This window comes from Centruroides vittatus, unplaced genomic scaffold, assembly GCF_030686945.1.
Source record: "Centruroides vittatus isolate TY-2023 unplaced genomic scaffold, ASM3068694v2 scaffold_386, whole genome shotgun sequence".
Taxonomy (NCBI): domain Eukaryota; kingdom Metazoa; phylum Arthropoda; class Arachnida; order Scorpiones; family Buthidae; genus Centruroides; species Centruroides vittatus.
This window is the reverse complement of record NW_027122706.1, coordinates 3383310-3397191: the sequence shown is the minus strand read 5'-3', so window position 1 is coordinate 3397191 and position 13882 is coordinate 3383310. Positions and strand designations below refer to the sequence as shown.

Here is a 13882-nt window from a genome sequence, read left to right as displayed (position 1 = left end):
ATTTTCTTTAGCCTTTAAACTATAAAATGTTTTAATAGATTTATTGATATATAGTGTCCCAATAGCAGTACTAGATCTAATTGTGAAATAAAATGCATCATTTATTGAACAGTTGTGAATATTTTTATTTTACTATAAAATAACATTACACTCCATTTCAGTGCTAAGTCAGTTTTACTTGTGAAAGACAGTTTCTGCCAAATGTTCCCCATGACTCTGGTGGTGCACACACATTCTTTGCACATAATTGCTTATGACACTGCCACATAATTCCAGCAAATTCTGTCAATAACAAATTGAATCTCCATTTTGAGGTCAGAAATTGTTTGTGAGTTGTTGGAAACCACATGGCATTTTCAAGATTGCCAATCACATGGAATGCCAATGGTATGCAACTTACATCTGGCATTGTTAATGGGACACCTTTTATAAAATAAAAAGCTATATAAAAATTGTACATTAACTAAAAAGATTTATCATATACTTAAACTATAAATTCTTTAATATCTTTGTCTCAGAACCTTTCTGAAGGAATAGATAGAAGCTATCAGATTTCACGAAAAAAAAAAATTCAAGTATTTGATTCTGATGGAGCACAAAATTATACATTCATAAGTGGAGAAGGATTTCTTTAGAGCATTGCATTCCTAAAGTGGTCAATATCAACCCTAGGACATTTTTGGTAGTCAAAAATTATCTGGGGGTTGATTGAAAATAATTCATTAAAAATTATTAGTTCAGTGGATTATGACAGTTCAGGATGTACATTTGCACAATGTAAAAAGATCTTTCCTATGAAAACAGTTTGTGGACTAATACTGGCTTACCAGATTTATTTATTAACTGTATCAACAAAAAAAGAAGAGAGGGGTCAATAAAAAGTAAAGGAATCCTTGAAGGGAGTGACAGTCAAAAAAGTTTGGGATCTCTGCTAAAAAGGAAGATGTTTATATGAATGACAGATTTGTGAAAAATATAACATACTGTGTCCGCAACCATAAAATATACTAGTGTGCATAAATTATGGAAGAAAAACATAAATTAAAATATCTAAATGAACTTACATAGAAATTGATTAAATTTTATAATTCTTTGATTATTTTTGCATGGGCATACATTTTATTGTAAAAATACCAAATATCTGTCCATTGTGATGAAGGTAAAATGTTGCAAGCATGCAAATGCCTTATTTTAGGCATTAGGCAGAGGTCTATTTCATCTGAAACTTCTAGACAATTTCATAATGATTCCTCTTGCTTTCAATAACGTGATTCAGGAGCTCAGTAAGATGTTTCCATTCCTTCAGCAGGGCAATTTTTATCTCAAGGGCTATTCTTGGAGAAAGTGATGACTTCAATCTTCTAAGTTGCAATCCTAAAGCATCACAAGCCTGTTCAGTGAGGCTAAGATTTGGAAACCTGATTGACCAGTTCATTTTTCTTAAATCTTCACTTTCAAGACATTCATCTATAAGTCTCATCCTAAAAGAATGGACATTATCATATATGAAAATGAAATCTGAACTGACAGCATTCAAAAAGTCTCACATGGAATTCAAGGATTTCATCTTGATGCTATTAAAGTTTAGTTATTAACAATATGTGGTGAGGCATGAACATCAGTCATGATGCCTATCCATATTTTCTCTCCATCTTTAAAATTCTCTCTTTCATCTTATGGGGGAGAATCTGGATGCCAGCTTTTCCTAGATGTATTAATACCAGGAATCACTTGGTAGTGAAAATCTGTGAAGTGTGCTTTTTGTCATTACTCAAATGTCAAATTGCAGTGTTGCTGTCTATGTCATTCTAATTGAGCTCTTATGGGCATGAGTGAGATACAACCATAGGAGACATATGGATCTCTTGTAAAGCCTTCTGGCTACATTCACTTTGATACTGATTTTCCTGTTACTAAAGCATTCTCTAAGGAGAATTGGTAAACTGTCATGTCTGTTGTGTTTTATAGTTAGGACTTTATATCAGTCATCTTTAACTGTTTACTGTTTATTTTTATCTGTATGTCTAATGCATATTCCTGTCATTCAAAATTGTCACCTTAGTCTTAAAATGATATCCATATATCTAGTAATTTTATCAGACATCCATATATCTGGTAAAATTACTAGGCTTTGACAGCTTCCACCTTAGAGTGCAACTATGTAGACACAAGCAAGAATATGTGGTGAGAAAGAGAGATCGTGAAACGTCATCGCCTCTTCTTGCCACATATTCTTGCTTGCTTGGAAAATTTGCTCGCTCACGTCTGCATAGTCACACCTTTATGGATGATTCTCATCTTTCACAAGACAGTTGACATTGTGAGGACATTTTGAACAAAAATGTTTAACTACAGCAATTGCAATGAAGCTAAATCATAGTTATCTCTAACTTGCATAAATGGGGCTCCATCAGAACATTTGCATAAGGATTTACTAGGCATACTAATCTTGATTAAAAGAAATTAGCTTTGTTTTTAAAAAGCAACTAAAACATGGATCTTACAGTGATAATACAGTGTGTATAAATTGTCTTGCTTAAAATAAAGCAAGATTAAAACACTTGGTGAAAAAATATTACAGGTCACAATCTTTAATGGAAAAAGCCTACATTTTACTGTAGGAAATAATATATTTCTAAAAATAATTTTACAAAATTTAACTATAGTTAAGGTTCAAATTGTATACTAAAATTTTGTCAGAATTGAGTGCAAATTACATTGGCTTCATTGAATGTTTTAAATCATTAAATGTTGGTGGAAACAGATTTTACATGTGAAAACAAAATAATGTAGTTGAAAGTATGATAATGAAATAATGTAATGGATATTGAATATTTCTAGAAAAATCTGAAATCTTGAAAAAATAAAATGAAATCTTTTTGAAATGTTTTCTGGTTTCATTTAATTATATGTAAAAACAATGAAGCCATTAAAAGATACACCTGCATTTGATAACAAAATAGAACTAAGACAGAAAAAATCTCCCCTATCAATGAAGACAGTAGACATATTGTATTTAACTATTGATAGTAATTTGATTTGAATTTCAATTTTTTAAAATTATTTCTTTTGAATAGTTAGTCATATATTTATACATTTTTTATCAACATTAATTTGTATTGAATTCATAGACATTTTATAATTCATTATTATAATCTTCAAAATTTCAAGATTTTCACTAAAAATTTTTTAATTTTATTAAATTTTAAACAGAATTATTTATTTTTGAGAAATATTTTGTGTTTGGTGTGTGTGTATATATATATTATAGTACAATATCAATAGTACTTAGGAAAAACTATTTGAGATTTGACCATTTCATATACAACTCAACTTTAGTCAAGTTATACTTTTTTATAATTATTGCTTAATATGGATGAATGATATTTGTTTTCATAAAATAGTTTTTTTTTTCAGTTGTTAAAATACACAGTTTTATTACATATTAATAAAAAATGGATTATAATTTTTTATGGTAGCATTTATTTTTTTAGATTTAGACCTTCACCAAAACAGTTCCCAATAGTTGTTAGCCAAGACTGTGGTCATGAACCTACTACTAAGGCCATACGTTCGTATGGGGACCAGCTTACTCTTATTCAGGTAAGTTTTAAATAAAAATACATTCATTTTATAATGTATTACAACGTTTATAATTAATTATAAGATTTATGATTGGATTTAGTTGAATTATAATTTTTTTCATGTATATGCCATGAAGGTATCACAAGTAAGCATTAACATTTGTGATTAACCTTTTTTTTATGGCTGGTCATCTGAATATTGATATAATGAAAGCAGATATAATCTAATTTAAGATGAGATTTATTTTTTTAGTATTTAAGGGATTATATTTAAATTTTTTTTGTGTATAAATTTAACTTTTGTCTATTTTTAATTTAAATATAAACATTTTACTAAACCTGATACCTTGCAATAACACTACTTCAACTGCCATATAATCTAAAATTATTTAATTAAATTATAATTATTAAATTTAATATGAGATGGTCAAATTTATTATTATTGTTGCCAATTTATAGCCTGATGTTATACGGCAGTTGAAGTAGTATTATTTTTAATTTAATTTTTTTCCTTTTTCAATGATTTTTATTATTTCAGCAACCAGACCAAAGTGACATTCCATTAACTGGAAAAGAGAAAAAATTTAAAGGTTATTATAAGATAGCTAGACATTATGGATGGGCTTTGAATAAAACTTTTCATGATATTGGTTATGATACAATAATTATTGTTGAAGGTAAGCTTTAAATTAATGCATGTCATTGAGATTTATACGATATGGAATAAAAAGTAAATACTACAAAGCGAGTCACAATTACCGTATTTTACAGACTATAAGACACAATTTTAAACGAACTATAAGACGAATTTTGGAGGCAATTTTTCGAAAAAAAATTGCCTCCAAAATTCAGGTGTATCTTATAGTCCATAGCATCTTATAGGTATTTTTTTTTTAAATTGCTTAGAAATTACGGGGCGTCTTATAGTTTGTAAAATACGGTATGTCCAACATTTAAATATGTAGACTTTTATATTTAACGTATAACTGGAACTTAAATTTGAATATTATTTTATTACAAATTGGCATTTAGTTTGTTCATAAATGATATCTTTTTCTAGTTTGCATTGCATATCTAAGCCATGAAGAATGCACATGATGTCCAGTATGGTTATTACACACACACACAGTTTTTTTGTATATGTTTGCTGCAAGATTTGTAATGGAAAATTGGTTGATCTTTATATTTTGTAGATTACAATGACTGTAGAAAGTTATATGGACACACTATCCAATTTTGTATTACTGATCATGTCTGCAAGATAGGATGCCAATAAATTTCACTTCATGCAAGACAGCATGCCAGCAAATTTTGTAGAAACAACATGAGCGAGCATGGCTGGCTACTATTTTTCCAGGACAGGTGATTGGATGCAAATGTGACATAGAGTAGTCAGTACATTGTCCTGATCTCACATTTTTGTACTGCTTCCTGTGAGATAGCTTGAGAAAGTTTGTAGCTGTAAATTTCAGGTTTTGAAGATCTTGGAGGAGTTGATTCAAATAGAGTGCATGAACATTCCTTGTGATATAATGTAATGGGTAGTGCAGCATGTCCCATAACACTTGCAGAAATACATTAGCATAGAGCTAGGGTTCACATTGAGTGCTATGAAAATGTCACAAACCTATGTATAGATTATGCCTAATTATTCTTCCATAGCTGTCTGCATCTTTTGTATCATACAAATAATTATGTTGGGTATAATTATGATTCATCCTGTATATTTAGCTGAAATTAAATATAAACATAATCTATATTATGATTAGATAATATCTGTATTTTAAACTTTTATAAGTATTTTCAAATTTAGAAAATTTAATTTAATATTTTCATATTAAATTATTCAAATAATTTAAAAATTTACAAGTGTAATTGTATAGTTTGAATCTGTAATATTTAATGTAGAAATATTGTTTTTTACATAAATTATCAGATTGCCAATTACTTGTGAAAAATAGTTAAATGCTATTTATATTATATTTATTCTATATCATCACTCAAGAAACATGAGTCAGCAGGTTTTTTGTTATTTCATATTTTGTTTTCATTTTAAAATGTAAAATTTTATTTGCTTAATTAAATATTTTTTTATAATTTCTATAAAATTAAAGTTAGACTTTGTATTTTTGCATAAGCATTTTATTTGGAATTATTATTATTTAAAAGAGATAAAACACTATTTATTTGACTGGAATGATATAGTAAATATGTCACTCTAAAGTCTTAAAATATTTTCTAGTAACAGATAATTTGAAACAGTTTTATCAACTAATGTTTTCAATCTTGAATTGGAGATCAGGTCTTAATTCTATATTCATTCACAGAAAGCTTAAATTGAACAGTGATGTTTTTTGAAAAGTTTTAAATAATTTTTAAATGAAAGAGATTTTTGGGATATATAAAATAGAAAAAAGTAACAATAGATGTATATAAAACTACAAAATATGCAATTAAATCAACATTTAAAGATTGTATATCAAAACTGAGAACTTTTCGTTATGTTGTCCCTATGTCATGTGTTACATCATATTTGAACATGTAGCCACATGACTGAATATGACGTACAGTAGAGACTCGTTAATCAGAACCCCGGTAATCGGAATTGCCGGTAATCGAAACGATTTTCAGTCGGACTGTGTTGTGCTGAATCGAACGTTTTTGATACTAAATTTACTTCTAAAGTATAATTTTCATGTTTTTATATTCTTCAATATATTTATTTTGTTTGTACAAAATGCAGAAATAATTTTTAACGATACGATAGCCTCGATTATTATTATGAAAAATTTCGTTAGGCTTAAAATCGACGAAAATTCAACACGAAGCGACACGCAACAGAGAAAAATTCAACACGAAGCGACACGCGACGGAGAAAAATTTGAACATCGGACAGGTTAATATATTTATTCGTACATAATCGGTAATTGGAACAAATGACTAATCTGAACAACCCCAGTCCCCAATTGATTCCGATTTTTGGTTCTCTACTGTATTTATAAATTGATTACAAGATTAAACAAAATCAGAACTATATTATTTGATCTCGGTCAAAGATTTTCATGTTAAAGTTTATTAAAAAACACTGCAAACTTTTTAGATGACTCTATATTTTGCACATTATTGCTTTTATGAAACATAATCAATATTGATTATTTTGATTTTAATGAGCTGATTATTGCCAAGGAAATTTTATGTAGATGTAAATTTAAGATATTTAGATTATTAGAATTATCATATTTCAAATATTATAAACATATATGTTTGAATTAAAGATCATAATACAATTAAATTTTATATAGTTTATTTTTAAAATTTGTTGTTTTATTATAGATGATTTAGATATTGCTCCAGATTTTTTTGAATATTTTTTGGCACTTCATCCAATTTTGAAAAGTGATCAGACTTTATGGTGTATTTCTGCTTGGAATGATAATGGCAAAGATGGAATGGTAGCTAATGAACCTGGTAAGTAACATAATGTAGTTATCAAATTTGAGACTTTTTGCATTCAATAAAATTAATGAATTTTTGATAAAGTGAAGCAATGTTTAATAACATATTAATCAAAATTATATGTATTTTTCAGCTTTGTTATATCGCTCAGATTTTTTTCCTGGACTGGGATGGATGCTCACAAAAGACCTGTGGTCTGAATTGCAGTCCAAATGGCCCAAAGCGTATGTATAAGTTTATTTCTTATTTGTTAAAATGATTAAGTCTACTCTCATTAAGTAAGAAAGTGTGCAATAATGGATATTTAATAAGTATATAATATAATAAAGTTGTATTATATGTCAAATTATATATATATAATTTTTTTTTCCTTAAATCAGTAAAGAAACTTGTAGTAGGAGAATCAAAAAGTAATTGGACTTTATTTAATATGATTTAGAAAATATCAAATAAAAATATCTTATTTGTAATATATAGACTACCCCATAAACAGTTTTACATATATTGGAATTGATACAACCATAATTACTTTCAAGTAAAATTTCTCTTCCAGCCCAAGTAAAACTTGTTCATAGAGATGGAGTTGTGTAACAGATATGATGGCATCATAGCTTTGCAGGAGAATATCTTATGAAGATCATGTTTAGAACCAAGGGCATTTTCTTTTTTTTTAAATCATATAATCATATAGGGATTGAAAGTCCTGAAGTCTCTCTATTTCAATGAAACTAAAGCTTTTCCATAAATTGTTTCAGACATATATGTAATTTAGCCCTAATGACATGAAATATAGGTATTATGATCAAAAAGAGCCTAATATCAACAATGAAATGAAATGAAATGTGTTAAAAATAATAAACTTTAATAATTTTGAATATGTGTATAAAATTTTACATGAAATTTTATTTTAAATGACTTTCAGTTCCTTCACATGCCAGTGGAAACTGTTTTTTTTCTTTCTTTCTTTCCAAATCAATACAAATGTGACTAGAGTGAACATTGAGAGATTTCTTCTATTGGCTAAACTTTGACATAAAATTATTCAACACATAATAAGTAGAAACTTACTCTACTCCATTTTCTGTTTCCATCTGCATTTACATTGTGTTTTATGCATATGTTTTTTGACCTAAGTTCAATTGATTTTAAAAACAATGGAAAGAGAGGTTTTTTATCATTACATTGACGTATATAAAGAAAATATTACTGAAAATATTTAGTATAAAGAATACATAACAAGTATTAACAACAACAATATTGTTGATGCTAAAAATAAAAAAGGAATTCCAAGAAGCAAATTTTCATTATTAATCAAGGCTAAAACAAATGTAGAGAAAGCTCAAATTTGAAGCAGGTAAGTCATCTAAAAGTATACTTTTTCAATAAGAAATGCAAAGTTTCACTTAAATTGTGTAAGCTTGATATACTTTTTTTTTAAATTTAATAAATCTTAATTGTCATATTTTAAAGACAGTTTTTAATTTGAGCAAAGTTAGATTTCATTTTGCCTTTGGCTAGCCATGCTTTTTTAATATTAAAAGAACATTATAAAAATGGGATTATCTGAATAAAACAAATTTTTAATCAGATTGTGTACTTGATGTAGTGATGATTTGTTATTGATAGGACTAGTATATCTGATTTTGGATAATTTTTTAAATGTTTATGGCCATTATTAATTCACTTATCAACAATAAATTTGTTTTTGTTATCTATAAAAAAATCTCTGAATACTTTTATAATATAATATAGGACCAATATAATGTATAAAACACTTCAAAATTTAAACACAAATTTAAATGAATCAATAAACATTAAAAATTGGAAGATTCTTGTCATTGTGCAATTTTTCTTGTTTGTACATTATAGTTATATCATCTCATAGCTAGTAATCTGCAACTTATGTATCTATAATTGTAATTTATGCGTAGTTTTGTATGTTTTGCAATTTTTGCTGCATTGTTAATATATTTATCTTTCAAACTACACTATTTTACATAGAAATGTGTATGTTTTGAATTTTTAATCTCAAAATTTTAAATTTATATGTTTTAAAAATAGAGTATGCAATTTAAAATTGATTTGGGTCAGGACTATTAGAGCTGGCACTGAGAGTTAGTTTCTAACACAGTTTTATTATTACAGAAAATGAATGATGCAATGCAATGAAATTTATGTGCAACAAATTAATATAACCAGACTTTAAATTCTTTACAATTTTTCCTTTATCACTTAATAATTACAGAGCAGAACAAGTGTATAACTTGAGAATTTGATCAAGAGGAGAATCAGAATTCAATGTAGAGAGATTATTATGTAGAAAGAGTCAAAATATAGAATATATCCTTTTTTTTATATATTAATTTTAAAAATATATACAAAATATTGTGATAAGTTTAAAAATATGAATATTATTTGATTGTATACAGTATATGTTACATTGAAGTAAAAGTTATAATAGTTGATTTTTCTTTGTATTTTGAAAAATACTAAACACTAAAATGATTTTAGGATTTTGGTTATAATTTAATATGTAATCACCATGTGTTTACTCCAAGATGTGATATAATTTAATTTAAAAGAATAAAATTGAAAACTGACTTACTTATAAACTTTTTCCAATAAACAGTTTTAATTCTTTAGTCTGAAATTAAAATATTTATATTCTAAAATAAACTTCAATTATATTCATTGTTACTATGGATTTTAAATAATGAGTTTTACCATAAGCTTTTACTTTCTTATTTAAAATATTTGTTAATTTTTATACTTTATTATTATTATTATTATTATATTATATTATATTATATTATATTATATTTTAGTAATGTAATTACTATTAATTTATTCAGTAAAATAAATTTAAATTCATTATTATAAATTTATTTTCATTATTATTTTCCTAATAATAAAATATTTATATTTAACAAAAATAAGCAAACTTACTCAGTTTTTCATTCTTTTTAATTAAATCAATTATAGATAAACTTATTTTGGTATATTTCAAACTTTTTTAAAAAATGAATTTGTTATTTAGTATTTAATCAGATCATTAAATATAAATATATTGATGACAATCTTTCATATTCAAAAAATATATTGCTAAATTAAATTCTCTAACATTAATCATATTTATGTTTTCTTATTAAAGTAAAAACTTTGTTTTTTCTTAAAAAAAGATCACTATTTGAATTTTTCTTTTTAAATATTTTTATATATAGGTTTTGGGATGATTGGATACGTCAGCCTGCTCAAAGGCGAGAACGTGCATGCATCCGCCCAGAAATTTCTCGCACCAAAACTTTTGGCAAGATAGGTGTGAGCAAGTAAGATCTTATAAGTAATTTTTCTTTAATTTATTGACATCCTGCATCTGACCTTCAATCTGTCGTGTGTACACACACATACATACATACATTTCCATAAGTGTGTTTGTATATATGTATATATATAAATCAAGGAAAATATAATCTAATTAGTCAAGGTAAGTCAAGAGGAGAGGGAAATCAGTTGGGAGACAATAGTATGGGGTCATTGTAAACAAAAACTATATGAACATGGGTATTATTTTCAGTAGTTTTGGAGATACAGCTGTTTGAAAGTTGCTCCCATAAATACAATAATAATGAATGATGCATTTGTTAGATTCATTGACTCATGTCAATGTTCCACAGACATGAGTCAATTAAACTTTACATTGCTTTGGCTTACATCCCTGTTACTATCAGTGTGTCCAAAATCTTCTGCTGGGAGGTGCTGTGATATGACACAAATGTTGTCATGGTCATTGCCAAGTAACTCGGAGAAATGTAAGTAATTCATGAGTTGTAAAGTGAATTGAGGTTTATGATTTACTTTTTTGAGCACTTGTGAATGCAACCTATGTACAAGGTAGAATCAATAAATAATGTTAGTAGCACTGCTAAATAAAAATATATAGTATACAAGTCTAATAATATTAAAAGAGTATGCAGTAATACAGCCCCGTATCAATATTCTTTCCTGCCAGGTTTCATTTGTCAGGCTTAAAAAATGGCATGACCCATATCAAACTGCATCTGAATCAAACAGCAAGCATATTTGACAGCCGAAGACATTATACTTACAAGTGAGTAGTAAGATCCATTGCTGGTTTGCAAGTGGGGGTAAAGGTTCAAGGAAGACCAAACATACACATTTGAACCTAAGCATTTTGTAGTGAATGCACAACTTCCATATTGCGCATACAACCTGCAATGGCTCTCACAAGGACTAATGTCTTTGGCTGTCAAAAATCAAATAACAGCTTACTATTCAATTCTGATGCAAATGCCACCTGGCAAAGATAACTATTAGTACAGAACTATATTACTGTATACTCTTTTAATATTATTAGCACAACCTTGTACATTGTTATTTTTCTTTAATATCAGTACAAACCTTATTCATTGAATCTGCCTCATATCATTCATTATTTATTGTATATAAGCAAACAGCTATGTCCAAAACTATTGAGAATAAAACCTAAGTTCATATAAAATTTCTTTTTTGTTTATGATGACCATACTTTTGTCTCATAACTGATTTTTCTCTCCTCCTGACTCATTCTGTATAAATAAATAATAAATTATATATATATAAATAAACTCTCATGATAAAAATTAATGCATGAATTATAATTTACAAAACAATGATAAAAATGTATAATTGAGAGAGAGAGAGAATAACAACAAATATAAATAATTTTATAATTGTTTGAAAATATAATTGAATAAATAAGCCTATATTCTTAACAGAAAAAATAATAGAATATATAATTAAATATTTAAAGAAATAAAACTAAAAGAAAAGGAAAAATATATACAGTGGATTCAAGTTTGTGTCAACCATTGTATAGTATTATCAGTCAATCCAGTGTTAGTATACATTAAACTGCTCTTCAGGGAACTTTAACTTGGTTAACATTGATGTTTCTTTTACTTACCTGTTAGAATAATTATTGCTTTTTAGAAAATACCAACAAAATATAAGTAAATTCAGGTGATTTTTGTATTTAAAATTTCAGGAATTTTTTCAGGATGTTTTTAGTTACATTTTCAAGAGATTTAAAAATTTTCAACTGAAAACATGATTATTAAATGAAAGTATTACATGTTCTTTCATTGTACAGTTGTATTAAGAGTTTTTGTTTCTAAAACATAAATTAACATGTAAATAGAAGCAACAAGGAACAGGAAAGTGATAATTAAGATGGCTAAGAGCATGATGATATAGCATCTCTTACTTCATAAAATGCTTTTTTCTTGATGTTCACTGTCTTTATTGATTCAAACTGAAAAATTCAGAATACCCATTTACTCACATTGATAAATTATACAAATACATTGACAAAACTATATTTTAAAAAAGTTCAATTCCTTATTTTGATTATAGATTTAACAGATTTTTTAAATGATTTTTTTATGCCCATGAGTCTTATATGTATTTTATGACTACTTTGGAAGTTTTCCATGATTATTTGAATTAAAAATTTCTATGAAAATAGGTATTTTTATTCACTTTTATAAGCACTTAAAAGGAATTTTTTGGATGAATAAACCAAAATGTTATGCTTGAATCCAACACTCATCTGAGTTCAAGAATTAATCATCATCTGAGTAATTCTTGAACTTGGATGAGTGTCAGATTTGAAGGACAACATTTTGGTTTATTCATCCAAAAAACCCTTTTTAAGTGGTTTTAAAAGTTATTGATTATATTCAATAAACATTGCTAATTTTTAGGTTCTCGGAAATTCTTATCCTATGGTTAAATGTATAGAGATATATTATGATAGATATGCAATACAATTTTCTTTTAGACAAAAATTGCTCAATACTTGTTAAATCAACCCTTATATATATAGGTGGTCCCACAAATTGACACTAACAAGAATCTACTGTTGACTTCATAAACAAATATATATATATATAAATGTAATTCTTAGTCAAATGTAGTCAGTCATATGAGTAGCTTATACTCATTCTCTACAAATGCAAATTTTTATGAGCAATTATTTATTATGATATTGTCTCAATGCTAGATGCAATTTTTCTTTACAATGTTCTCAATTTTAAGTGTCTTGCCCCTGTACATCCTACTTTTCCTGTTAACAATAGTGTCATGCTAGACATCTGTCTAACTCTGTTCAGGGGAGAATTTTTGAATTGAAATAATATGACTTAATTTTTATAACCATATTATTTTTAAGTTATGAAATAAGTTTATTATGAATTAGTTAATTCTTTTAAATTATTTGTTGGGAAGTTAGTTACTTCAAAATTAAATAAATATTTTAAACATTTTTTTTTATATTTTTAATGTATTTATTCAACAATAACTAACTTTCTTATTGTTTTTTCTAGTGGTCTTTTTTATGAAAAGCATCTGAAATTTATTAAATTAAATGATAAATTTGTGCCTTTTACAAAGAAGGATCTCAGTTATTTAAAAAAGGTATTATATGTGTATTTTTGTATAATTTGTTTAAATATAATTTAAGAAAAAATTAAAACAAAATTTAGAAAAAATATTACAAACTAAATGAATGTATCTAAAATAGTTTTTAAATTTTTAATGCATTTATCAATAAACTGAATATTTTATCTAAATTCATTGTAAAATTTATATAAGAACACTTCCAAACCCAATATCCATTTATTGAAAAAACAAACGTTGTTTTTTCAATAAATGTTTTTGTTCTTAAACTGGATATTGGATTTGGAAGTGTTCTTATATTGCATACATCTAGTTTGAAGTAATGTTTCTACAGTAAAATTTATATATTAATTTTCTAAGTTTGAGAATAATTAATCAACGAAAAA

At 26.5% G+C, this 13882-nt stretch overlaps 1 protein-coding gene across 1 annotated transcript in view; it reads left to right on the top strand.

The window, feature by feature from the left end:
• Positions 1-13882, top strand: part of Mgat1 (alpha-1,3-mannosyl-glycoprotein 2-beta-N-acetylglucosaminyltransferase) — a 69247-nt gene that overhangs the window by 36894 nt on the left and 18471 nt on the right. Inside the window, exons 5-10 of the mRNA XM_067286911.1 lie at positions 3495-3603; positions 4123-4261; positions 6918-7052; positions 7174-7264; positions 10262-10366; positions 13424-13514. Coding sequence (XP_067143012.1) covers positions 3495-3603; positions 4123-4261; positions 6918-7052; positions 7174-7264; positions 10262-10366; positions 13424-13514 — 670 coding nt within the window. The remainder of the gene's footprint in view (positions 1-3494; positions 3604-4122; positions 4262-6917; positions 7053-7173; positions 7265-10261; positions 10367-13423; positions 13515-13882) is intronic.